Genomic DNA, 26,314 nt, shown 5'->3' on the forward strand with positions numbered 1-26,314 from the left:
TTCAGTTTTGGTTTAGGAATATAAATGCCTATGCGTAGATAATTTGAGTGAATTTGTAGAACAATATGGTATTGCCTAATAGAATCCTGTTGTACGGCTAATCCAGAAAAGTGAGGACGTAGATGGCCTTCATTAACAACAAAAGTACATACATCGAAGTTACAGAATAATTCCACAGTGTATTCATAGGCGGTAGAATTTCATAAAATGAGAACTCCAGGTGCAGTACTCTATTGCAATGAACAGCACGTACGTGTAAATAAAAGACAGAAAATGACATTAATCGATTAAGTTCGATGTCCCTTTTCTTTCTCTAACCTGTTCTCAAGAATCTAAAGTTGGCTGCACTGCTACATCAGATCACAAGATTCGTCTGCAAGTAAGTGGATGTGCTATATTGTTCTGAAAGAAGGCGTTGACCTAAAAAGTGTATTGTTTGTTGTAATCAGTAATACAACAATCTGTTACTTTCAGCGAGGACAGCGCCTTGTCATTAACCATGGCAGACTCTACAATAAAATCCATTATTTCGTTACCAGACGAAAAAATTGGTAAGTTTCAAAAGTCAGTTTGGTGAGTACAGTACCGCTGATTTTTCGTCAGTTTATTCAGCTTTTGGAATTACTGGCAGCAGCTCTTATTGTGATTGATGAATAGAGCGTGTATCTCTAATAATCAAAATCTTGTTGATTTCTTTCAAAATCTTAAATGTAAACAGTTTCATGTTTGTCTTTAAATCTTTTGTAGGATAGATTTATTTGCTATATATGACTGTATTTGCACTGCTAATCCAAAATCATCACTGTATTTTTGATGTGTTGTTTTTGCCTCTAAAGTATAGCGAAAAATCCAATACTTCAGAGTTCTTGAGTTGAAGAGAGACTAATCTTTTTGTAGAGTAGTAATATATGTGTGATAAATGACAATTTGCTGGTACTATTTAAGATACCATATAAATAAATCTAAGAAAAAATATTTGAAGGAGGCATGCTACGTCTGAGTAAAGTGAAGCCTGCCTAGGGTATTTATTAATGTGTGCCAAGCTGCCCAAACTTCGGATTTGTTTCTTTTCTATGTGAACTAAATATTTTTCCAAAGTGTGAAGTTCTATCAGTAGTGGAAGACAGTCTCTAAAATCATTATTGTAAAATTGGAATACATTAGCTAACATTAGTGAGGATTCATTGACTAACAAGGTAACCCATAAAATAAACAGTGTAAGTGCAACAGCCAGTTTGCGTAGCTGTAATTTCAGGAAGTTGAATTTTTGTTCTACTTTGTTAGATTGCAATGTATTCTACTTAAGCATAGTAATGCTATACGAGCAGCCATTTCCAATGCCTTAAAGTAATCTGTAATATTTGGATTGTGTCATCAGCATGTCAGGTTGACGATACTCAAGTCACTAAATTTGAATTCATCATCCAGAATCTTTCCTCCATACAAACTACACACCAACAAATACGTCTTTTTGTGACAAAATTTATATCTATGTACTCATTACAAGAGTGTTGTTGATCCTTGGTGTTTGTGCATGTTTCAAATGAATTGTGATCAGTGTCCAAGTATAGCATTGTTTCTCATTATCACTTAAATTTTGGGCTCTAGAGGAATGTGTGATGTGAGTTGTCATTTGGCCAGTGGTGTAATGTTAACAGTTGTTGTCACATCACCTTTTGGTGCATATATTCACAGTTTTGCTAGGTAGCGATAAACTAACATCAGTTGGCAAAGCCAACAGGTCTCAAATAAATAATAATAATAATAATAATATAAATAAATAGGTTGACCCATTGACTTGTAGCTTAGCCAGAGGCATAGTTTAGGTTGAAAGATAACAATTTGGTTTTGAATTGGTGAAGCTAGTAAATGTGGTATTAAAAAATACCTTACCCTATTTGAAAAAATCGCCAATAACTTCATTTTATAGTTGCCATATTGAAATTTTGAGTTTTTTATGCTCCAAAGTTAATAAATTACAATATCTGCTGTTCTCGGAAAATTGCTGCTCCAATAAGGAATCATCAGAAGTTAATTAAATGTAAGGCCTAGACAATGACCTTCAGTTGTACATAGAAATGGTGAAATGAAAAAGTCTAACAATAATATTATATTGTAAATATTCTGTACATGGTAGAGTCATCACATTTTGCGTAAGAGCTTAATATGTTGTCACTCAACTCAAACTGGTTTTGAACGTGTCATTAAGAGACATCATTTCAGTTAATTTATGTTGAAATACAGCACTGTACGGGGTGTTGAATCAGTATCATGAACAAGGTTACCTGATTAAATTGCAAACATGGTCAGCGGACAATACAATAGCGGAAAAGACTATAAGATGAAGAGAAAATTAATATATACTGTGCAGAGAAATCCTGAAAAATGATGTCACATGTGAAATAGCATTTAATGGGTCCAGAAAAATCATTGTATAGAATCTTGATAAATAAGGAGCAATCGAAATGTTTCTATTTAAATGCCTTACACTCCAGAATCGATATGCCAGTAAAGTAAAAGTGTGCTAAGCATTAAGACAATTATCCCACACCCATTTGGTGAAACACTTGCCCTGCTGTATGAGGTAGTCACTAATTGCCTGCTGCACATTTTCATCCAACAGGAATTGTCAACCCTTGAAGGCCCCTGTAAGGAGCCAAAAGCATGGTATTCACTTGGGGAGAGATCAGGACTATAGAGTGGGTGCTCAAGTGTCCCCTACATGAGTTTAACTGTTGAGGCTGGCCTCCATGATCACTGGCATCTTCTGCCAAATTGTGACCAGTGTGGATCTTGGCACACGTTCTTCATGCCCTGATAAATATCTATCAGTGTTTGTTCTTTGGCAGCCAAAATAAAAATAACAGCACATTGGACCTTTTGGGATGCATTTGATAATAACTTTGCCATGGTTCACATTTTCCATTTACCACACACACATCACAAAGACATGAATGCCACGCTTGCATGTCAGTGCTTGTGTATCCGCTTCAGAGTAATGCTATGTTGCATATGTGCTGCAACAACTTCCTCAGTCATAATCTTTTTGATCACTCCTTATAGTTCATCTTGTATTTAGCCATGTCTATAGTGTAACTCAAAGTAAGGCTCATTTAAGAGACAATTTGTTTGCCAGTTGTCCCATACTGAAAAGCCCTAAGTTTCTTGAGTTCAATTTGGGTTTATGTCAGAACTATTCTGCTGAAAGGAATACTATTTGTGCACACAGTCTGGAACATAACACACTGGTGGGTGTCTGAAACAGACAGTGGAAAACAATTCCTGCCATAGTGCAACTGTCATCTTGTTTCATAGTCTGTGTCTGGGTTTACAAACTCTGTTTCTCATCAGTTCACCTCGAGAGAGAGAGAGAGAGAGAGAGAGAGAGTGAGTGAGTGAGTGAGTGTGTGTGTGTGTGTGTGTGTGTGTGTGTGTGTGTGTGTGTGTCGCTATACCCCCCCTCTCTCTCACACACACACACACACACACACACACACACACACACACACACACACACACATATATATATATATATATATATATAATGGAAGGAAACATTCCACACATACATGTGTGGATGGATATGTGCGTGTGTGCGAGTGTATACCTGTCCTTTTTTCCCCCTAAGGTAAGTCTTTCCGCTCCCGGGATTGGAATGACTCCTTACCCTCTCCCTTAAAACCCACTTCCTTTCGTCTTCCCCTCTCCTTCCCTCTTTCCTGATGAGGCAACAGTTTGTTGCGAAAGCTTGAATTTTGTGTGTATGTTTGTGTTTGTTTGTGTGTCTATCGACCTGCCAGCGCTTTTGTTCGGTAAGTCACCTCATCTTTGTTTTTTTTATATATATATATATATATATATATATATATATATATATATACTTTCAGTTTGACTGAGACATCAGGCTAAGCAACGTATCAGTATCTCACCACAACAAAGATTTTGTACTCACATTTACTAGCTTCCCCACAACTTCACAACCATACTGTCACTTTCAGTCTAACTTAGACCTTTGGCTGCGCCACCAGTCTGTCACCACAACCTACAATTAAAAACAAAATAAAATAGTAATGTGGGCACTAAAAAGATATTTTCAGTGTCTTATTCTCTTTCTGTTACTGTGCACATATGACATTACATGTGACATACCATTACATTGTATGTCAGAGCAGATGTCCAGTATTGATAGGCTCAGTTGGGCACTTCTTGGTGTATGTTCGCAATGAATGTTTGTTTAACCAAGTGTCATGTTTGTATTGTTTTTGTTGGTGGTGGCGATAGATATGGGAGCTAGTGAACCTGGTTCTGTCTACTACTCTGGAGGAGAAGCAGTGGTGTCAGTGAGCTTCGTGATCAAGAACTATATGCTGACCATCTCTTACTGTTGCTGGCCAAATAGTGGCAGTGTAAATTTCTTAAGTTATCAGGGTTCAAATTAGCAACTTCTACTACAGAGATGTTATGGCATTAGTTACACTTGCAATTGCTCAGACTTCTTAATTTGGTTGTGTGGTACCTGTTCTCATTGTAGAGGCATGAACCTCTCCTATAAAACATTTACCACTGGCAGTTATGATATACACAGCTCAGTGTTCCCTTTTGCCAGTTTTATGAACCTATTAAGTAAGCTTTTGTGATTTCTCTTCATGTATTGCAGTTTTCACAAACAGTATGATTCCTGAAACTTCCTGGTAGATTAAAACTGTGTGCCGGACTGAGACTCGAACTCGGGACGCGTGCCTAGTATCATAACTTTTGCTGAAACTGTACATTAATGCCATATTTGAAGCTATTGTCGACATTTTCTCTTTTACATTTTTTTTCTGCCAATTGCAAATATGTCGTTTATACTGTAACAAATATTGTGTGTTAACTAGCTATGCCCAATTTGGGTAAAATTTCTTTTTTCCATGAAATCCTCCATCTTGTTCATTAGGAACCACTGACTTTCATGGCTGCTGTTGTGGCAACCATTTATATCCAGTAGGCAGCATGTGATTAGCGGTTGACGAACATTGTCATTACATCATGCTACCAGTGATTTTGGTCATGTGTGTGCTGGTACCTCCACACTCTTGTAGGAATGTAAACAATAAAGCACAGTTGTCTGCCTCTTCTCAGCATATAGAACTTGCTTCCACACACAACAATAATAGCCTCTGACCCAGCTGAATTGTTCTCATGAATTCTGCTTCTACTTCTCCTCTAATAAGAGAATTCCAATAAACAGAAGGGTAATGCAAGACTTTCATGTCATCAAACATAATTCTGTGATCATTTGTGAGCCTATGCTCAACAACTACTGATTACTCACGTTCTCAATTTTCAATGTGCTTTGGGTGTTGCCCACTGCATTTGAAACTAGTTAGGCTAGGCTGACCACTGTAGTTACATTTACACTCACAGGACTCTTAGGAAGTCCAGGATGCCTTGAGACCATAACTGTCGTTAAGAAGACTCAACATCTCCCAAATCTTCCCTTCATTCGCCTCCCCCACCACCTGCTCACCTCCCCCACCCAGTACCTGCTCATCTCCCCCACCCACCACCTGCTTCCTCCCCCCACCACTCCTGCCTGCCCCCCCTCCCATCTGCCTGCTCACCCCATTTCCCTGCTCCGTCACATCTGCCCCCCCCCCCCCCCGACCCGGTCTGCCCACTCCAACCTCTCACCCCTAACTACTCGCTCCCACCACACCTACCCCTCCCACCCCTCCTGTCCACTTGCTTTCAAAACCTCCATCCCCCTCTATTTGCTTTCTAAATGTCCCTCCACTTGCTCCCACCTCAATCTCCTCCACTCGATCCCACTTCATCCCCCAACCCTCGCTCCCACCCCACAGCACCTTCCATTCGCTCCCACCCCATAACCTCACTCTCACCCCACAAACTGTCTCCATTCATGCCTCCACTCATTCGCACCACACCTGTCACTTCCCCACAACCCCCCCCCCCCCCCCACTCACTCCCACCCCGCCACTCATTTCTCCCCCTCCATTTGCATCACTCTCCCTTCAATAACTTCCCCCATCCACTCACTTTCCAGCTTCTCCCACTCGACTTACCTTCCCTTCCGACTCATCAGTACTTTCCATATAGCTAAATTACTGACCCTATAGTTTGCCAAAGTATTGACTTCAAATAGTTCTTACCCAGACTTTACACAACATCAGATTTTATAAGATTAGAGTCTTTTTGTCGTTTAATACCCAACATGTGGAGATGCGCCTTTCACTGACAGGAAATCCAACAGTGCACTAACACAGTGCAAAGGTGCTTCGCCATTTTAGTGGCTATAACAAACAAAGTTTTCTGGTTATATTTAGCAAGATTCGATAGGAAGGAGTTTTTCCCTCTCAATTAACAGAAAGTACAATTTTACCAGTATTGAAACTTGACAGGAAGAGTCTGTGTTTTCAGATACAGGCCAGTCACTTTGACAACTGTCTGCAAACTCGTGGACTGCATAGTTAATCACAGGTTCTGCTGGTAACTGGAATCGTGAAATTTGCTTTCTCCATTTCAGTGCTCCTCGCCTTTTACAAGGTCTATTCAAAAAATTCCATAACTTTGTCCACAAACAAGGTTTTCAACTTTGTTTAGCATCAATTACTATTTTTCGCACGATGTAAATTTCTTTTGTAACTCATTTTGCAATTTCTTATTTTTATCTTTGATTACTTTTCTAGGAGGAAAATTACAGCATTGTCTGCAAACAATGTAAGAGGGCTGCTCAGGTTTTGTCCTGAGCCATTTATATACATGAAGGACACCAGATGACCTATAACACTTCCATGGGTAACCCCATACATTACTTTGGTTTCACTATATGATGAACTGTGACCTTTGACAGGAAATCATGAATGCAGTCACTCGACAGACACGAAATTCCATAGACACGCAATCAATTTAGAAGCTGCTTGGTGAGGAACAGTGTCAGAAGCCTTCTGGAAATCTAGAAATAGGGAATCAGCTTGGGCTCCCCTGTTTGACAGCATTCATTACTTCTTGTGAATAAAGAGTGGTACGGAAATGGATGACCAATGTCGCAGGCAACAGAATGTGAATGATAAAAACCTTCACCAAAAGTGGAGGGTGTCACTTCAGATGTCTTGAAGAGAGGCTGTATTCTTGTGTTGCACCCATATTGGTCACATTTACCTTGCACAGAGCAGGATGGTGTGGCAAGAGAATCCTTTCCACTGCACCTACGAAATGAACCTAACACAGCGTAGAGGAACGTCCAGACTCACTTGACACACAAATTTCAAACTGCCCTTGGCACAGATCCTGATTGAGAGTGCAGTGAAAGCAAACTGTGCTTAAACCTTCCTATGGAAAAGTGGATATTGCCACAATTTAAAACCACTTATCAGCTTATGTAATAGGTGCAGGGAGGGAATACCCTCTGCCAAGATTTTGCCCTTGGGGCTCTTTACCCAGCTCCATCCCTGCATCTCTCCATAATGAAATCCACTTTTATTGGTCCTTATCGTGTTCCAGAACAACTTTTATGAGTACACGTTGCCTGCCCACTGCTCTTGTTTTCACCTGCCAGTGCATTGCAGCTTTTTTTGTGCCATTGTCAGTTCACTGTACTCGGCATGTCATTTCATGTGACTGGTCAAGTACATAAAAAAAGGGAAAGGCAGCCACTCATCTATAAAGGATGAAAGTGTGGGGGCACAGGGACATGTAACAGGAAACATCATTCACACTAGCTTTCAAGCTCTTGCTCTTTTTCTGGTGAAAATACACACACTCGTGCACGCAGCCACACAAACACTCAAATCTACACTCCCGTGGTCATGGCAAGACTTCATTAGCTATTAAGAGGGTACGGATACTAACTACCACACTGTTGAGTAGCTTAAAATCCCCAGTAGTCACAGCATCAAATTGCTGGGAAGAATTGGAACTTTACCAGCTTATGTTAGGAACACTGTCACTAATGAAGTATTCTCTCTTGGGTAACAAGGAACCTTATTTGCTCTATAACTTATAATTCCATTTACTGCTGTCAGAGCGAGGTGTCAGTTATTGCACATGACAGTCCTGTCTTTTGAAAACTCATAATTCCACTGTGAGTCCATCTTGTTTCATTCTGTAGTATCTCTAGATGCTACAGTGACTCTTGAAGTTGACAATAAAAAGGTATATTTTGTAATAGGTATGGGGTTTGTTCAAAAAATTCCAGAACATTCGTAATATTGCGTCAGTGATGTGTTGGAGCAGAATGCAGTTGGCATTCCTGCACATGCCTTTGTTTAATGTGTAACTGCCGGAAGTTTCATTGGCGTATGTCTGTAGAGTACAATGTGTTGTGTCACACAGTTAGCGAAATTTGAGATGGCAGAGTAAGAGGAGCAATGTGTCTGCATTAAATTTTGTGCAAAACTCAAGGAAACCTCTACATAGACACACCAAATGATGCAGGAGTCCTACAGTGATGAGTGCTTAAGCTGTACTTGGTGTTATAAATGGTTCACACAGTTTAAAAATTGTGGAACGGAAGTTAAAGATGACCCTTGTTCAGGATTCCCTTCAACGTCTACTGACGACACTCGTGTCTGGAACATCGATGAAATTGTGCATACTAATCGATGAAGACTGACTATCCAAAAGTTTGCAGAAGTATGTAGAATTTCAGTCGAATGATGTTATGAAATCGTGACAGCATCTTGGAAGAATCTGTTGCCGACAAGTCTGTCCCATGGCTGATGAATCAAGACCAGAAATACCTTTGCCTTGCAATCTGTGAAGAGCTTTTGGGTTACGCAGATGAGTAAGGGAATAACTGGTGATGGCAGGTGTCGCTACGAATATAATATTGAGACCAAGGCTCAATCTTCACAATGGTTCGGGAAAGGTTATCCAAAACCAAAAAAGCTCGTCAGGTCAGGTCAAATGTCAAAGCCTTGCTGTCTGTTTTCTTTGTCTTTGAAGGATTAGTTTATCATGAATTCATACCACAAGGACAAACTATTAGTCAGTGGTACTATCCGGACGTGTTGCAATGCCTGCGAGAAAATGTGAGAAGGAAACAGCCTGAAATGTGGTGACACAATTCGTGGCTCTTGCATCACGATAACGTACCTGCACATTCATCCCATTTGCTGCATGACTTTTGCACAAAAAGCGAAATAACTCTGCTGCCTCATCCTCCGTACTCTCTAGCCCTGGCCACTGCAGACTTTTTTTTTTCCCCCAAAAGCTATAAACCCCATTGAAAGGACGAAGATTTGTAAAAATAGACGAGATATCCAGCAGGAGGCATACCAAGACTGCTTCTGAAAGTGAAAACAGCATTGGCAGCGGTGTATCAATTGTGGAGGAGAGTATTTCGAAGGAGACCATGCACAATAAGTGAAAGGAAAACGTAGAAAAATTTTGTGGAGAAAGTTCTGGGATTTTTTTAGAACAAACCTTGTATTTGCAAGAAAGGGGGGAGGGCTGATGTGAATGCAACTTGAGTAGTATATAATTAGCAACACAGACACTTCTTGAAGAATCACCACTAGTCAGAAAGATATTCTGTAGAAATATTGTACATTCAAGAACATTTTACTTCATTAGTTGCCTGAAAGATGTAATTGCTGAATTAATTGTGTCATTGATTGTGCTATATGTTTTCTTTCTGTTGGTGATGTCAAAACTGCAACAACGTTTGCTTTGTTTTTAGTCTACCACTTATTAACTTGAAAATGTGTTTTGCATTACTTTGTGCATCATACTTGCCATACTATGAAACGGTTAGTTATTACTCACCATGTAGTGGAGATGTTGACTTGCAGATAGGCACAATAAAAAGACTGTCAGAAAGTGAGCTTTTGGCCAACAAGACCTTTATCGGAAATAGACAAAAAAAAAAAAAAAACACACATACGCGTGCGCGCAAATGCAGCTCGGACACACGTGACCACGGTCTCTGGCTGCTGAGATCAGACTGCGAACAGCACTGCATGATGAGAGAAGTAACTTGGTTGTGTGGGTACTTGCCATACTGTCAATATTCATATTTTCAAGCTTTCTTTAATGTTGTATTCAGATTAAACCAAACTATTATCCAGAAAGCATTGATAGCACTGTACCAGTTTTACTTTATGTCCCTGTTATTTCCATCAATCATGTTCTACTATCTTCCCCCAGATCCTTTTTGATTTACTATGAATTGTTTTTGACAATCTTCAAATGTGATAACAGTGAGTGTAAATGACAGTAAGCGGTATGTGCGCTGCCCTAAGTTGGCAGTGCATCACCCAGAAGCTAATATTAAGTGTGTTATTAACTAGTTGTTGAATAATACAATCTGTCAGCATATTTATGTTACTTTAATTACAGATATGCTTGCTGCCACAAGTGTACTCCAGCAACAGGCTACAGAAATTAGAAATCAGCGTGTGAATTGGCAGTCATACCTACAGTGAGTTCAAGTAACATAAAATATTGTCAATGCTAGTAATTTTATGGGTATCATGATGATGATGCATTTTTTTAGGATAACTAAGAATTCACAGTTAATATTATTGATATTAGTGAGAATGCCTGTTTCCTACTCTAAAGTACAAATTAATAAATATTCATAATGAAGTTTATTTTAAAAGGCATTGGATGGAAAACTTGAGTTGATCTGGCAAAAATGTAGAAACGTTTACGGATTTTTAAATTTGTTATTCATTTTGAACTATATACACTGTGTTCATTGGTAGTAACTGGCACTCATCTCAGATGGTTATAATTAAAGTGCTGCTATTCACTGTTCGTATTATGATATGACAAGCCATATTGTGAGTGAACAGTTTGGTTATCGAGAAGAGAGAGCATGTGCTGTTAGTGAAACTGTTTTATATGAATGGCAGCAATTACAGTGCTGCATTAAGATAGTGTCGCTAACTGAAAGGTCTGACAGGAGAAGCTGAAACTCATTAAATGGCTTGAAGATAATGAAATCCGAAAATATGGTGTGGCACCAGGAAGAGGCGGGCGACCAATCCCAGAGGAAGTTATTGACAAGGTTGCTGTTGCTGTGACTGACTATGTAATATGTGCCCTGGGTGCTCATGCAGTGTCGCAAGAATCGTCCGTCCCATGGTCAACATTATGGGAAGTTTCCCAGTTACATGCTACCAGTACAAGATGCAGACACTGTAGTAACTGAAACCTCAAGGTCTACAGCAATGCCCTGAATTTGCTCTTGAGTTTTTGGGATGGATCAGTGTTGATGACTTGTGACTGGACAATATTGTGTGGTGTGATAGGCACATTTTACACTACAAGGTGCAATGAATACATGGAAATGTTGAATTTGGGGTATTGTTAAACTGTATGTTATGCACGAAGTACCAGTGCACTCAATGTATGTGACTGTGTATGTGGATTCTCAAGTATCTTTATTCTCTGTCTGTTGTTCTTTGAAGAGAATACACCCAGATGGCCTGTCAGGTGTACAGAGACATCTGCTTGTTCCTGAGACCACATCATACAGCATGTAATTCGTGCTTTGGAAGAGTGCAACTGTGTGGAAACCACTGTTTCCATGCGCGTTAGGGCAACATCTCATGTCGCTCGCACAGTGAAAGATCTGCTTAATACCACTTTATGTGAATGTGTTATCTCCAAAGGTTTTCCATATGCATGGCCTGCAAGATCACCCGATATTAATCCATGTGACTTTTGGCTCTGGATATATCTAAAACAATGCACTTACCAGGGATACATTAGATCTCTACTAATTCTGAAGGTCAGTATATAGGAATATGTTGCTCAGTTTCCACTGGAACTGCTGTGAACAACTGTAGATCATTGTTTTACAGATGCAGCAACTTGTCGAGGTCTCCTGTGCTCATATTGAACAAATTGTGTGTGCGGTGGTTAATAATAAAATCAACATTATACATTTCTCACTTGTTTGAGGGACCGATGACCTAGCAGTCTGCCCCCCCCCCTCACCCCCCCCCCCCCTTTTCCGTTTTAAACCAGCCAATCACTTGGACATTTCCTGTCCATGTCACATTCCTTATCCATTTCCATTACACATGGAAACATTTCTGTATGTATTCCTTGGGTTCACTGTTCCATATTTGCAAGTTGTGCCCAAAACTGGAATTAAATAATTTCCAGTGTAAATTGGTTCTGCGTTAATGCATTGAAATATACAGAATGAGTCACTAACTATTGCCACTGAAAATAACTCCGAAAGTATGATAGGAGTTGAAAAGTTTGTGGGGCAAAAGTTGCATGGGGCAACGGGGGCCATAATATGACATTGGTTTTTTGTTGCTAGGTGGGGTCGCTTCAGAGATATGAAGGTCAACTTTGTTTTTTTTAAAATGGGATGCTATAGTTCGGTACTTATTTTCTGACAGTGGCTATCAAGACAAATCCAATGATGTGTAACAGTAGGGTCGTTGAAGATCACAAAGGTGGATGAACGTCCGTTTACAGAAGGTGTTTGAAGTGACAACCATTGGTATCAATGCAGTGCTGCAATCTTCTTATCATGGATTGAGTGGTATTCCTTATCACATCGGCACTTATCGAAGCACTTGGTCTGACAATTCCCTCTCGCATATCTTCAGGTGTAGTTGGAACATCTTTATAAACAATGTCTTTTTACGAAGCCCCACAAGAAAAAATCCAGAGGCGTCAATTCTGGTGAACGAACTGGCCACGACACCTCTCCTCAGCGTCCAACCCAATGATTTGGGAATTGTCTCTGGAATTCATTTCTAGCCATCAGCGAAAAATGTGCCGGACACCCATCGTGTTGATACCACATTCTGTTCCTTGTTTGTAAAGGAATTTCTTCCAATAACAGACCTAATAGTTCTTGCAGGGTGGTGGTGTACTTTCTGCCATTAAGATTTCCTTTGATGAAATGGGGCCCTATAATTCTGTCTCCCAGAATCCCACACCATACATTCACCAACCACGGTTTTTAGTGTGCAACTTGCTGCAGTCAACATGGATTTTCAGTTACCCAATAATGCATGTTATGCAAATCATGAATGTAGTCTCGTAAGTAAATAAAATCAAATTAAGAAATGTGTCATCCCACTGAATCTGAAGTTGAGCCCATCGGCAGAATTCAATGTGACGCGTACAATCCATACCAGTTAATTCTTGGAGGAGGCTGATACGGTGAGAACGATATTTATGGCAATGCAGAGCATGAACAACATTACTCTGGCTCATGCCAGATTCCCTTGCGACTTGACGCGAACTAACACAAGGATCTTGAACCACAGTGGCAAGAGTACCAATTTCCGTTTCCTCGTTAGTAAGTTTCCTTTGCCGGATATGTTTCCGATGCGTTAAAGGTCCAGTTGTTCTCAATTTGTCATACACGTATTTAAATGTAAGACGTGTAGGATGGAGTACGTTGAGGATATCTTTCAGCATATAAGTCTCTAGGTCTCACTGAATTTCGTTAGGATTCTCTGTAAATGAGAAGCATATCAACTTGTTCTTCGCAGGAATACATGATTCACATTCACTTGATTCAATGATACTAATCTTAGCATACCTATTATTCAGACTAAGAACAGCCGACCAATTGCAAAGGATAAAGTAATCTTTACCTAGGTTTCAATAGATATAAATCTATCATCTTCAGAAGACACAATATTATAACAACATGAAGTGATATGTCCTTATCGTTTAGGCAAACATCTGCATAGTTACATTAATCAAATAAAATATAGCCCTGACACCAGGGTTTGTCAAACAAATAAAATAGGTACATAGAAGTTGCAGAGCGCCTAAGCTTCTGAAGAAGATAGATTTGTATCTATTGAAACCTAGGTAAAGATTACTTTATCCTTTGCAATTGGTCGGCTGTTCTTAGTCTGATTTACATGGAACCATTGCTGTAGCGCAGCTATGTTTAAAATACTGATACCTATTATTGTTGTATTGCAAAACCGTCGAGTGATGTTTACATGTCAGTGGCATTTTAGATGGATACTCTGTATTCGGTAAATATATACGATATACGAGAAAGAATTGTCAGAGCATGTGCTTCGATAAGTGCCGAAGTGATAAAGAGTACCACTCAATCCATGATAAGGATATTGCAGCACTGCATTGATACCAATGGTCATCACTTTGAACACCTTCTGCAAATGAATGTTCATGCCGCCTGTTCGGCCTTTGTTGACCTTCAGAGACCTTACTGTTACAAATCATTGGTTACGTCTCGATAGCCGCTATCAGAAAATAAATACCAAACTACAGCATCCCATTTAAAAAACAAAATTGACCTTCGTATCTCTGACACGACCTCACCTAGCAACAAAAAACCAACGTCATATTATGGCCCCTGTTGTCCCATGCAATGTTTGTCCCACAAACTTTTCAACTACTAACATACTTTTGGAGCTATTCTTGGTGTTAATAGTTAGTGACTCCCCCTGTATACCAAGTTTTGCTGCCATATGGTGATCATAATCCACAATGTAGCTGCACCTGTTGTCCCATGCAATGTTTGTCCCACAAACTTTTCAACTGCTGACATACTTTTGGAGCTATTCTTGGTGGTAATAGTTAGTGACTCCCCCTGTATACCAAGTTTTGCTACCATATGGTGATCATAGTCCACAATGTAGCTGCATTTTTAATTATTACCAGCTGATATTTATTTGTCTTTCTGGAATATCCCTCAAAAAGTCTGTCGCTCATTGCAGAATAAAATTCATCTGCCTCTATACTCTGTGAAGTACTGTTAAGTGCAAGGCACAGGGTATTTCCCTTTGTTGACTTCTGCCAGTCCCTTTCAAGCATGGAGCACAGAAGGCTTGGTTACTTTAATGCCTCAATGAGTGCTGCACCTAAATCTTGTCTTCATGATCCCTGTGGGAGCAAAATGTAGAATGCTGTAGTATATTCCTAGACTCTTCTTTAGAACTGCTTGTTGAAACTTTGTAAATAGCCTTTTTGCCTCTGCCCTCAAATGTATGCTAGTTCCATTTAGTCAGAATATCTGACACACTGTCTTCTGAGTCAGGTGAATTTGTCACTCTTCATGCTTCCCTTCTTTCTATATGTATGATCTCCCCAGTTCATCATATTTGATGTGTGTGACACAACTGTTTTGTATGCAGTCTCCTTTGTAAGCAGACTGCTTATTCCCTGTATCCTACCAATGAACCAAAGCCTGACACCTGATTTTTTTTTCCTACTGAGCCCTTGTGATTGTTCTTTTTATGCCCTTACAATTTGCTACACCCTGATATTTGTGTGAGTTGAATGATTTTAGATGTAGCTCATTGATATTGTAATTGTAGGCTATGATATTTATCAGTTTATGTGGCGCATAATTTTACATTCCTGCACAGGTAAAGCAAGTTGGTAATCTTTCAACAATACTGAAACCTTATGAAGAGCTGCCTGGTCATCTATGCAGCCGTTTTTTGAGACAGTGCTTCATTTTAGATAACAGAATAGTCTGCAAAAAGTCTACAGTTACTATTCATATTAATAGTGTGTGTCAGGCGATTAGTGTCTCTCTATCAAAGATAACATGCTGTGTCCTCCATGCCAAGAAAGCTGCAACCTAGTCACAAATAATTATTATTATTTATTTATATCTAAAAACAAAGATGATGTGACTTACCAAATGAAAGTGCTGGCAGGTCGACAGACACACAAACATACACACAAAATTCAAGCTTTCACAACAAACTGTTGCCTCATCAGGAAAGAGGGAAGGAGAGGGAAAGACGAAAGGATGTGGGTTTTAAGGAAGAGGGTAAGGAGTCATTCCAATCCCGGGATCGGAAAGACTTACCTTAGGGGGAAAAATGGACGGGTATACACTCGCGCGCGCACACACACACATATCCATCCACACATATACAGACACAAGCAGACATATTTAAAGACAAAGAGTTTGGGCAGAGATGTTAGTCGAGGCCTCTGCACTTCCGCCTCGACTGACATCTCTGCCCAAACTCTTTGTCTTTAAATATGTCTGCTTGTGTCTGTATATGTGTGGATGGATATGTGTGTGTGTGAGTGTATACCCGTCCTTTTTCCTCCTAAGGTAAGTCTTTCCGATCCCGGGATTGGAATGACTCCTTACCCTCTCCCTTAAAACCCACATCCTTTCGTCTTTCCCTCTCCTTCCCTCTTTCCTGATGAGGCAACAGTTTGTTGTGAAAGCTTGAATTTCGTGTGTATGTTTGTGTTTGTTTGTGTGTCTGTCGACCTGCCAGCACTTTCATTTGGTAAGTCACATCATCTTTGTTTTTAGATATATTTTTCCTACGTGGAATGTTTCCCTCTATTGTAATCATATCATCTTATTATTTATTTATTTTGAAAACCCACATTTTTGTATTAACTGATTCTTCCGTCAGTTCTTGCTAGAACAACATTATAATAAACAACAAATGACAAGCACACTCTTGCTATTGTGTAGGCTATAGAGTGGTGTGGCAACTGTTGTCATAGGAAAGCAGAAGAGGAGGAGAAACAATTAGGGAACAAATTGACACAGTAAACAGATTTATGTAACTTGTATTTCTCCAAGCGTATGAAGACTCATTACAAATAATGCTGCAAGAAATAAGTCCAGCTATTACAGTAGTAACAAGGATGAGTCCAGTGGTGTCAGAGCTGTGACTAGATGGAATCTGCATAGCATCACATAGCGAAGAAGCTCAAGGTGCGAGTGGATTGTGTGGCTGCCACCGACCGTCCTGTTTGTGGTAGCAGATGGTGCTTGTGGTACAGAGCTGCAGGAGGTGTGGCTAAGCGGGCACACACTATTTGTCCACCAGATCCTGCACAACCCCTATCGGTATCTGATGGAAACTTGCACCCCTGTTGTCAACTTTATGATGCCTGTGGGGTGGTATCCTTACATGATACCACATCCCTCCAAACCACCTCACTCTTGTTGTGTAGCTTAAATGAGTGTACAACAATGGGGGGACGGCTGGATGCAGGTGCAATGAGAAGACAAAAGCTGAAGATGAGGCTAGTGCCAAACTCCCGCAGGGGCCCAAGGTGGCATGTGGGACAGCTGCTGGGAAGAGGTGCCCTTCCCCAGACGACAGTGGCTATTGAAACAGCAACAACCTTGAAAGGGTGTAGACTTCCATTGGCCCCAGGCCCAGCACTGATGGCATGCAGGTTACAGTAGCCAGATGCAGTGGGGGCTTCTGCATCCAGGCAGTCCGAAAGCACAAAGCCTGTGGCTGGATCACACAATTCACAAGCACAAATTTGATTCTGGTGGCATCTCAGCAATCCTCTTGGTCCCTGCAATAAAAAGAGAGAATGTCCAAGAAGCTGCACTGTGGTGCCTTGCTTCCAGCACCTCCACTGTCATACAATCTGTAAAAGACTGAATCGTTAGTGTGATACCTTGCCTGTCCGGTCAAAGTGGGTCCTGCTTGCTGGGGTGGGTGCAGCAACTGAAGCAAGATGCAGTGGTGCTGTCAATGTAACAACTCCTCCAGTGATGGTCAATTGCATATCTGGAGGCAATAGGAAGACAAGAATAGCAACAAGAGATTGATCCTGCATGTGGTATGCACAAAGTTTGACCATCTTCAGCTTCTCTATTGGATTTCAGGTGGAACAGTCCACTCCTGATGTGCTTGATGCTAGAGGCAGTGCAAAACTGTCCAAACTCGTTGGCAGCAAATTGAGGTCTCTTGTTAGTTGCAATCACTTCAGGCAATCCCTCAAAGCAAAAGATCCACAACAGTGCCTGGACAGTGGAACAAACCATAACGGAGTGCATGGGAACCATGAAGGAAAATTTTTTGAAAGCTTCAACGATAATGAGCCAGTGTGTGTTCGAGAAGGGACCTGTGAATTCCTAGTGCAAACGTTGCCAAGGTGCTTGAGGTTTGGGCCTTTCAAAGAACTGCTAAGGTGAGGTTGACTGATGTTCAGCACAGGCTGGGCACCGAGAAGTCAACTGTTCAGTCTGCATATCCAGACCATGCCAAATTCAATGACATCACCCTAACTGGTTGGTGTGAATGACACTCCAGCAACCTTGCTGTAGCAAACGAAGCACATCAGGCGGAGAGCATGGGGAATGACAACACGTGACTGGCCATTATCAATGCAAAGCAAAATGACACCTTGGTGAACTGCAAGGGCATGCCAATGTGCAAAATATTGGCAAACCGCAGAGCTACAGATTTGTTTAGCTGAACATGGCCAGTCGGTGCGGATGTACTGCAACAGAGTCTGCAAATTGGTATTGGCTGCTGTAGCCTGGGAAATTTTCTGTTGATTAAGCAGAAAGTTATTCCAAACGCCTGTGTCTAGTGCATCAGTGTAGTAACAACAAGCAGCGGACGCATAGAATGCTGAATCTGGGCCAGCAGGGAGATGAGAAAGAGTATCTGTGTGGCATGCGTAGAAGTAGGCAGATACAGAATCTCGCAGTGGTAATTTGACAGAAGAGCCTACCATTGCTGCTTCTGCACTGCGAGTTGGGACTTACTGGGAAGGGCTAAATGAAGATTGTGGAGGTTTATGACCAGTCAGCAAGTAAAATATTTTACCAAAAAGGTACTGGTGAAACTTAGTGACACCATAGACATATTGAGCTTTGTTCAACACCTTTGAAACTTCAGTCAGCCTGTCAACAGCACCAAATTTGTAGGACAAAATAGCACTAATGCCATAGCAGGAAGCATCCACAGCCAAGGCTCCAGGTTTGACTGGATCAAAATGAACAAGGCATCAATTACTAAGTGAAGCATCTTTCAACCTCTAGAAAGCAGTCTAACACTCTTGAAACCAAACAAAAGGAACATTTTTCCTGCACAACCGATGCTATGGAGCAGTTGTTTGCATGATGCTTGGAATAAGCCGGATGTAATACATGAGCTTTCCCAACACAGACTGCAATTCCCACACATTGCTTAGGGCTGGCAGGTCACAGATAACAAGCAAATACGATTACAAAGGGTGAACACTCTGGCTTCTTTTGATATGTTCCAAGTACTCAAGTTTAGTCTGAAAAAACGCATTTGTCTTGTTACATTTGAGACCATTTGCAGACAACACTTGTAATGGAGTTTGGAGATTGCTGATGTTTTCATCAGGAGTGTGACCTGAGACACAATCTCATCTAAATAATTACAGCAAAAAGAACTTCTGCAGTCAACTGCTCCAGAAAGCACTGAGATATTGTGGGTGAAGAAGCATTGCCAAATGGCAATCTCAAACACTGGAAGAGACTCAGATGAGTGTTAAGGACGAAGACTCATTGTGACTGCTCATCCAGAGGGATTTGCAAATAGGCATCGCACAAATAAATTTTGGCAAAGTGATGACCAGCACCCAATTTAACCGTTAGTTCTTCCAGGTGCAGTAAGAGAGAAATGCAATGACTATTTGAGGATTCACAGTTTTCTTAAAATCGGTGCTCAACTAGAGTCTGCTGGCATGGTTTCTTTAGAATTACATGAGGGGCACCCACTGACAGGCAGTAATGGTTACCACGACCCCATTGTCTTGGAAAACAGTAAGTTCCTGAGACACCTGTTCTTGAAGAGCTTGAGGGAAGGGACGAGCTCTAACAGGATGTGGCTGTGCATTGTCCTTCATTGTGACATGGACAACAAAATTAGTAGTTTTACCTAAACCCTCAGAAAACAAATCCTGAAATTCTGCACGTAATTTAGGAACACTGTGCCAAAGATCAAAGGAAGAAACAGAAAGTATATTGTCCTGAATGCTTAACCTAGGCAAATGAAAAGTTTCTAGAGCAAAAATATTAGCACTGTCTCTGGAGGAAAGCGCTGTGAATGTCACTGTCTCTGTGAAATTTCGGAAAGTTGCATGAAGGCCACAAGTGCCTAAGACCAGAATGTCTTGGCCGTTATATGCCATCAGCATATGGTGCAATGCGCAAAACTTAGGTTTGCCAAGCAGTTCAGAAGTGCTATGGTTGAGTAAAGTCACTGAAGCTTCAGTGTCAAGTTGTAAATGCATTGATTGTCCGGCAAGGGTAAGAGACACAAAAAGTTCGTTCTTTTCACATAGCACATCAGAAGAGTTGGGAGCCTTTCCAAAACAAGTATTGCACTGGTGTTTTGCACTAATGGCACTGTGGGGCTTGGAAAAACTACACACTATTTGTGACATATTTATATGAAGGAGTAGCAGAAGTGTCTTACACTTCTGTAATCACGTAGACTGTGTACATGCCCCTGTTTACCACCAAAAAGGGGAGGGGGGGGGGGCAAGTTGCTTCATGCGAGGGGTGAGATCAGTGATCATGTGCCGTAGTACAGCAAGAGTAGTACTTTCCACCTTGTATCAGACATGACGTGTTTACGTGTCACTGTGGCTGGTGCTGGATGGGTCGCTGTTTGCAAGATGGATGTGAGGCCTGTTTGTTGGAGCTGTGTACAGAATGAGCAGCCTGCGCTTTCACAGAAATCTTGATAGTTGAGAATCTACAGAATCCTTTGCAAGAAAGAATCTGGGTATTTAAGAATCTGTTCCTGAATTCAAGAGCCAGCTGCGTTGTGTGTGATGGCGTTACAAATCATTGCATCGCTGTAATATATGCCACAGTTGCATTTGAATCTACTGTCAGTAGTTTGTTTCTTGAACTTCATGACACTGATGGGGACCTGCATTGTTGCTGGTTCCAAGCGACAGTTGCAGTAAGCACATACATGTGCTGTGTGCTTGAAGAAAGCATGTATACTGCAAATTGTCTCTCTCACATCCTTGTTCAGAATTTGTTACTTACTACCACCATCAACCATGACAGGTCTCAACAAATGGAATATAAATTCAATAAATAACTTACTACAATCACTTTTAATGCTCACATTGGCTGCGTTGTTCACAGCAGAGAGTTGAAAACACTACTGAATGCACATTGGCTCTTGGAGAATGCATGACTTAGATGTACAGAACAAGCCTAAAGTCGACTGCCATCATTTGTGATACCAACTATAGTAAGGCCTTGCATTTCAGTCGCCCACTAACAATATATCTGTTCTTGTTGCTTGCAAAGTATAAAGAATTTGTAAAGGGCAGCTGCACTTGTACCCTGTTCTCATAATACTTCATATGCACCTGCTGTAGGTCCTCGTATTGTACTAATTCTGGGCGCAAAGTGGGAAAAAGTTTCGCTCACAAGCAGTAAATAGTCAATCCCGCTGTGGCCAAGAAATAAAAATGTTTGTCATGATGCTGTGTGGTGTGTGCATTGAATAGTGGGAGGTACTCTGTCCAGTCTTCCCTCATCTTGTCAAACTCGTGAAAAGGTGGCACACATGCAGGCAGTGGTGCTGCCATTGTGCCCAGCGCCTTGTGTGAAGTCATCTGCACCATCATGAAGCGAGTAATCGAATCAAGCAGTTGTGCTATCTGTTGATTCTGAAACGGAATAAACTGATTTAGGTCAACTGCAGGCAGTGCAGCAGGCAATAGTGGCTTAGTAGCAGCCATATTAACTAGGCAGTCATAAAGTAACAAGACAAGTAAGCACAGATAAAGAAAAAATGGTGCAAAAGCAGCAATCATGGAATCTAAAACATACAGAACACTAACAAGGCAAACACTGGAGACATAAGACAAACAACTGAAAAAAAAAGATGACAGAACAGGAAGAAGTAAATTAGACTTGATGACAGCCGCATGTAAGTACTAGTACTCATCACCATGTATGTTGTGTGTGATTTCATACATAACGATAAGGAGAGGTGGGCTACATAGCATTGTGGCAATTGTCATAGGAAAGCTGAACAGGAGCAGAAATGATTAGTGGACAAGTTAACACAGTAACCAGAAAGTTTACTTAACTTGTATTCCTCCAGTCTTATGAAGACTCATTACCAATAAAGCACCAAAAAATAAGGCCAATTATTACAATAGCAACAAAGATGAGGCTCTCTGTACTAAAGCACAATCAATGTTGTCAGAGCCGTGACTAGGCGGCGTCTGCATAGTGGTGTCATGTAGCGAAGAGGCTCCAAGTGCGTGTGGGCTGTGTGGCTGCTGCTGGCAGTCCTATATCATGGCGGCAGAGGGTGCTTGTGCTATGGAGCCGCTGCAGGTGTGTCTCAATTGGCATGCAGCCCCGGTGCCTGACAGCAGTTTGCAATTTTGTTGCCAACTTAATGACACCCTTGGGGTGGCATCATCAATATGTGATACCACACTGCTGTATTAATTTATTGCGTTAACTGGTTTTGGCCTTTCAAAATAAGATCCAATTACTAGCCAGCAGTGTGGTGTATGAATTTTTTTATTTATTTATTGTATGATGTGTACATTGATTTACATTTATATACAATATTTTCAGGACTAAAATGTACAATCACAAGTTCGTACAATTTTACAGCTCTATGTCTAGTTCTTCAATCCACTTGACTGCTTCATCCGATGTACGATGAATGTCCATTAAAGTTCCTCTGAAAGTACGATGAGGGCAGTCAGCAACAATGTGATGAATCGTCTGTGAGGGGGCACCACAGTCACAATTTGCAGAGCCAACCCATCCCCATTTGTGCAGTAGATAGCCACATCTGCCTTGTCCAGTTCGAATGCGGTTAATGATCCTCCACTGACGCCTTGGAAGATCAAATCCTTGCGTCTGCTTGGAAGGGTCCTCGACTAGATGTTTATTGGCTACTGAAGACTGATCCCACTGGAGTTTCCATGAACTGTTAATGTTGAAAGCAGATCCTTCAAGGTCGAGTGCTGTGCGCCATGGTGGTTTCCTCGATTTCAAGCGTTGGTGTGTTCCTTGTACAATATCTTGATGGATGGGGAGCTGGGGGTTCTGCTGAATGTTTTTCCACATCTTTAGGAGAGCTTCTGATCTTCTTAGGGCTGGAGGTGGGATATTGCTTAGAACCGGCAGCCACAGCGTGTTTGTGCTCCGAATACATCCTGTGATTAATCGCATTGCCTGATTGAGTTGCACGTCTATCTTCTTAGTGTGAACACTGTTGATCCAGGTTGGGCAGCAATATTCAGCAACAGAATATGACAGAGCTAATGCTGTAGATCTCAGGACGTTAGTATTGGCTCCCCATGATGTACCAACAAGCTTCTGAAGAATATTATTTCTAGTTTTAACTTTAGCAGCCACATTTGATAAATGCTGCTTGAAAGACAGAGTTCTATCTAGTGTTAATCCCAGGTACTTTGGTGTACTACAGTATGGCAACACTTGGTCTCTGAATACAACTTCTGGTTTGTAATTTGACTGTCTGTTACGTAGGTGGAATGCAGATATAACTGTTTTCTGAGGATTTAGGTGGAGGCACCATTTCTTGAAATATTTGTCTAAGGCTTCCAGATCAGTGGGTAGAATAGTTTCAGCATCAGCAAAGTTGGAGCACTGAGTCACCAGACAAATATCATCAGCATATATGAATTTCCTTGAAGATGTTTCTGGTAAGTCGTGTGTATACAAATTGAAAAGGAGGGGAGCCAGAACAGACCCTTGAGGTAAGCCGTCATTTAGTTTAAACATTCTGCTCCTATCATTATCTGAGTAGATCTGAAAGTACCTATTGCTTAGCATATTGTTGAGTAAGGCCGTGAGTTTACGACATGGGATAACACTCACAAATTTTAAAAGGAGTCCTTCTCGCCAGACAGTGTCATAGGCAGCAGATAGATCCAAAAAGGCAGCCACACTTACTGATTTCTTCTCATACCCATTTTCAATGTGCGTAGTGAGAGATAGTACCTGATCGTTACAACTTCTCCCAGGTCTAAATCCTGCTTGCTCGATAGGAATATGATGGTTGATTGTTTCACAGATTCTGTTGTAGATCAGACGCTCAAGGAGTTTATAAGTGATACTTAAGAGTGCTATTGGACGATAGTTTTCCACTTTTGTGGGATCTTTATTTGGTTTCAGTATGGCTAATATTTTTGATTTCTTCATCAGATGTGGGATGTTTCCAGTTTGCAGGATGTTTGAAAGGAAGTTGGTCAACCATTTTACTGTAGCTGGTCCACAGTGAGCCAGGAATTCTGGGTATATTCCATCATATCCAGCTGCTTTTCCAAGTTTCATACTTTTGATTGCAGCTTTAGTTTCCTCTTCTTGAAATGGAGTAGAGAATTCGGAAGACTGTAGGGCTGCTCTTTTCTTGGTGTTCAACTGTAGTTTGATATCCCTTTTGGCTTGCTTGTCCTTTATATTCTTTGTAACTGACACAAGGTGTTTAGCATAGTCATTCAAATTGATGGCATTTTTTGATCTTTTTGTTGTAGGGTTTGAAGAGTCTAATTTCCTGATTATAGACCAGGCTTTTCTGCTAGAATGGGTGTAATCTAGGGACCCCACAGTTTCATGCCAGATCTTTCTTCGATTATCATCCAGGGACTGGAGGAGGCTTGTTGCATTGTCAGAGTTAGGATGGTCTTCATATTCTTTTAGTAACTCCTCACTCTCGGAACTCCAACCAGGGATATACTCTTTACGGTACCCTCTAGGAATACATCGTCTGGCTGCACCTTTGATAACCCCAACAAATCTGCTGTAGTTGTTGTACGTTGGTTTGATCCATCTGATATTGGAATCTGTTTGCTTTGCAAATTCAGTCCAGTTGGCTTTCTTGAAGTTCCACCTCGGTTTAGGATGTGATCGTACAACAGGTATAGACATCCCCACCTCCAATATAACAGGTCTGTGTTGACTATGTGGGAATTCCTTGAGCACAGTTCGTCGTACTTGATTTAGGGAATTATGAGACTGAGTTGTGAAGCACAGATCTGGGGTATAGCCTTGGGACCAGCGAGCTGAGTGGAAGGTAGGCAGATCTTTAGCATCGTAAATTAAATTCAGGTTTTCAGTTTCCATCCAGTCCTCAAGCGCTTCACCGTTGAGGTCATTCACCATATATCCCCACAGGTGATGATGACTGTTGAAATCACCGAGGTATATAGTTGGATGTTGCAGAGACGGTAGAACGGGATTAGGCCAATTAGTCCCTGGGGGTTTGTACACGTTAACTATCGTTAGGTTTTCAATTTTAACAGCAGTTGTAAAAATGTCATTTTCAGAATTTTCTGACAGCAGCTGGTAGTTTGTTATGTGATTCTTGACGTAAGTTGCAAGGCCATAATTTTGATGGTGATTAGAGGCTATCAGTTTAAAGCCCGGTATTTTCCCCCTACTCTGTAGCTGTGGTTCATCAGCTGTGTGCGTTTCTTGAAGTGCGATGATATCAACTGCATATTTCTGTGTTAGCCTGGAAAGATACTCACATTTTGCTCGACTTATCCCTTCGATATTCAGTTGACAGATGCGCAGAGATGGTCCAATTCTACGAGCTTGTGGGTCCTGAATAGGACCGCACGTGTCCTTCGTCATTCTTTGATCGAGAGGTCTTTTCAGACAGTTCGGTCTCATCTTATCGTTGTTGCTTTCTTAGCACCACCCAGGGGTCACGTGTAGGGTATTTAAAGGTTATACCTACGGACGTGAAGCAATTACTTGTTCTGATTGTGATAGCTTTTATATTGGTCAATCAGGCAGACACATATTTACTAGGCTGTCAGAACATGAATGCAGCTGGAAATTACAGAATTCTGACTGCACATTTGCTAAGCATGTACTGAGCGAGGGCCACAACTACCAGCCAAAGATCCATGTTCTTCACTTAGCAAACAAGGCCAAAAACTCAATCCGCTGGAAGCTCTGGAAATCAGCAAACATCTAGCCCACAGTGCTGTTCTAATCTGAAATGATCAAACACAACTCAATACGTACCCTCTTCTTACCATTACTTCCCGTGCACACGCCGAGTGGGGTGGTGCAGTGGTTAGCACACTGGACTTGCATTCAGGAGGCCGACGGTTCAATCCCGCGTCCTGCCATCCTGATTTAGGTTTTCCATGATTTCTCTAAATCGCTCCAGGCAAATGCCAGGATGGTTCCTTTGAAAGGGCGTGGCCGACTTCCTTCCCCATCCTTCCCTAAACTGATGAGACCGATGACTTCGCTGTCTGGTCTCCTCCTCCACAACAACCCAACCCCAACTTCCCACACAGTTTGTCCCTTCATATTCCTCCATTTTCCTGTCTTTATTGATTTAATATATTGAGACTGCCTATGTACTCCATATATTCTGTAGTTACAATTGTTACTTCTTTCTTTTAATGGTTTCTGCATCATTTCGCATGTTTAATACCTCTTGACTCTGTCTCACCAAGTACTAATTTTATTTCATTTATTTGTTTATTTAATGTAAACTGGTACATGGGCACTGTTTTTGAGTATAGTAGTAATTTATTTTCATTTGCCCCCTTTGTATTTATCTACTGTTTAACTTTTTACCTTTTAAAATAAATT

The 26,314-nt window shown here is 41.1% G+C and overlaps 1 protein-coding gene across 1 annotated transcript in view; it reads left to right on the forward strand.

Annotated features, from left to right (window-relative positions):
- The first annotated feature begins 385 nt into the window (after nucleotides 1-385).
- Nucleotides 386-26,314, forward strand: part of LOC124776326 (V-type proton ATPase subunit H) — a 74,448-nt gene continuing 48,519 nt past the window's right edge. The window contains 2 exon segments of the mRNA XM_047251264.1: nucleotides 386-551; nucleotides 10,342-10,423. Of these exon segments, the coding sequence (XP_047107220.1) occupies nucleotides 500-551; nucleotides 10,342-10,423 (134 nt within the window). The 5' untranslated portion in view covers nucleotides 386-499.

Source organism: Schistocerca piceifrons, chromosome 2 (assembly GCF_021461385.2).
Source record: "Schistocerca piceifrons isolate TAMUIC-IGC-003096 chromosome 2, iqSchPice1.1, whole genome shotgun sequence".
Lineage (NCBI taxonomy): Eukaryota > Metazoa > Arthropoda > Insecta > Orthoptera > Acrididae > Schistocerca > Schistocerca piceifrons.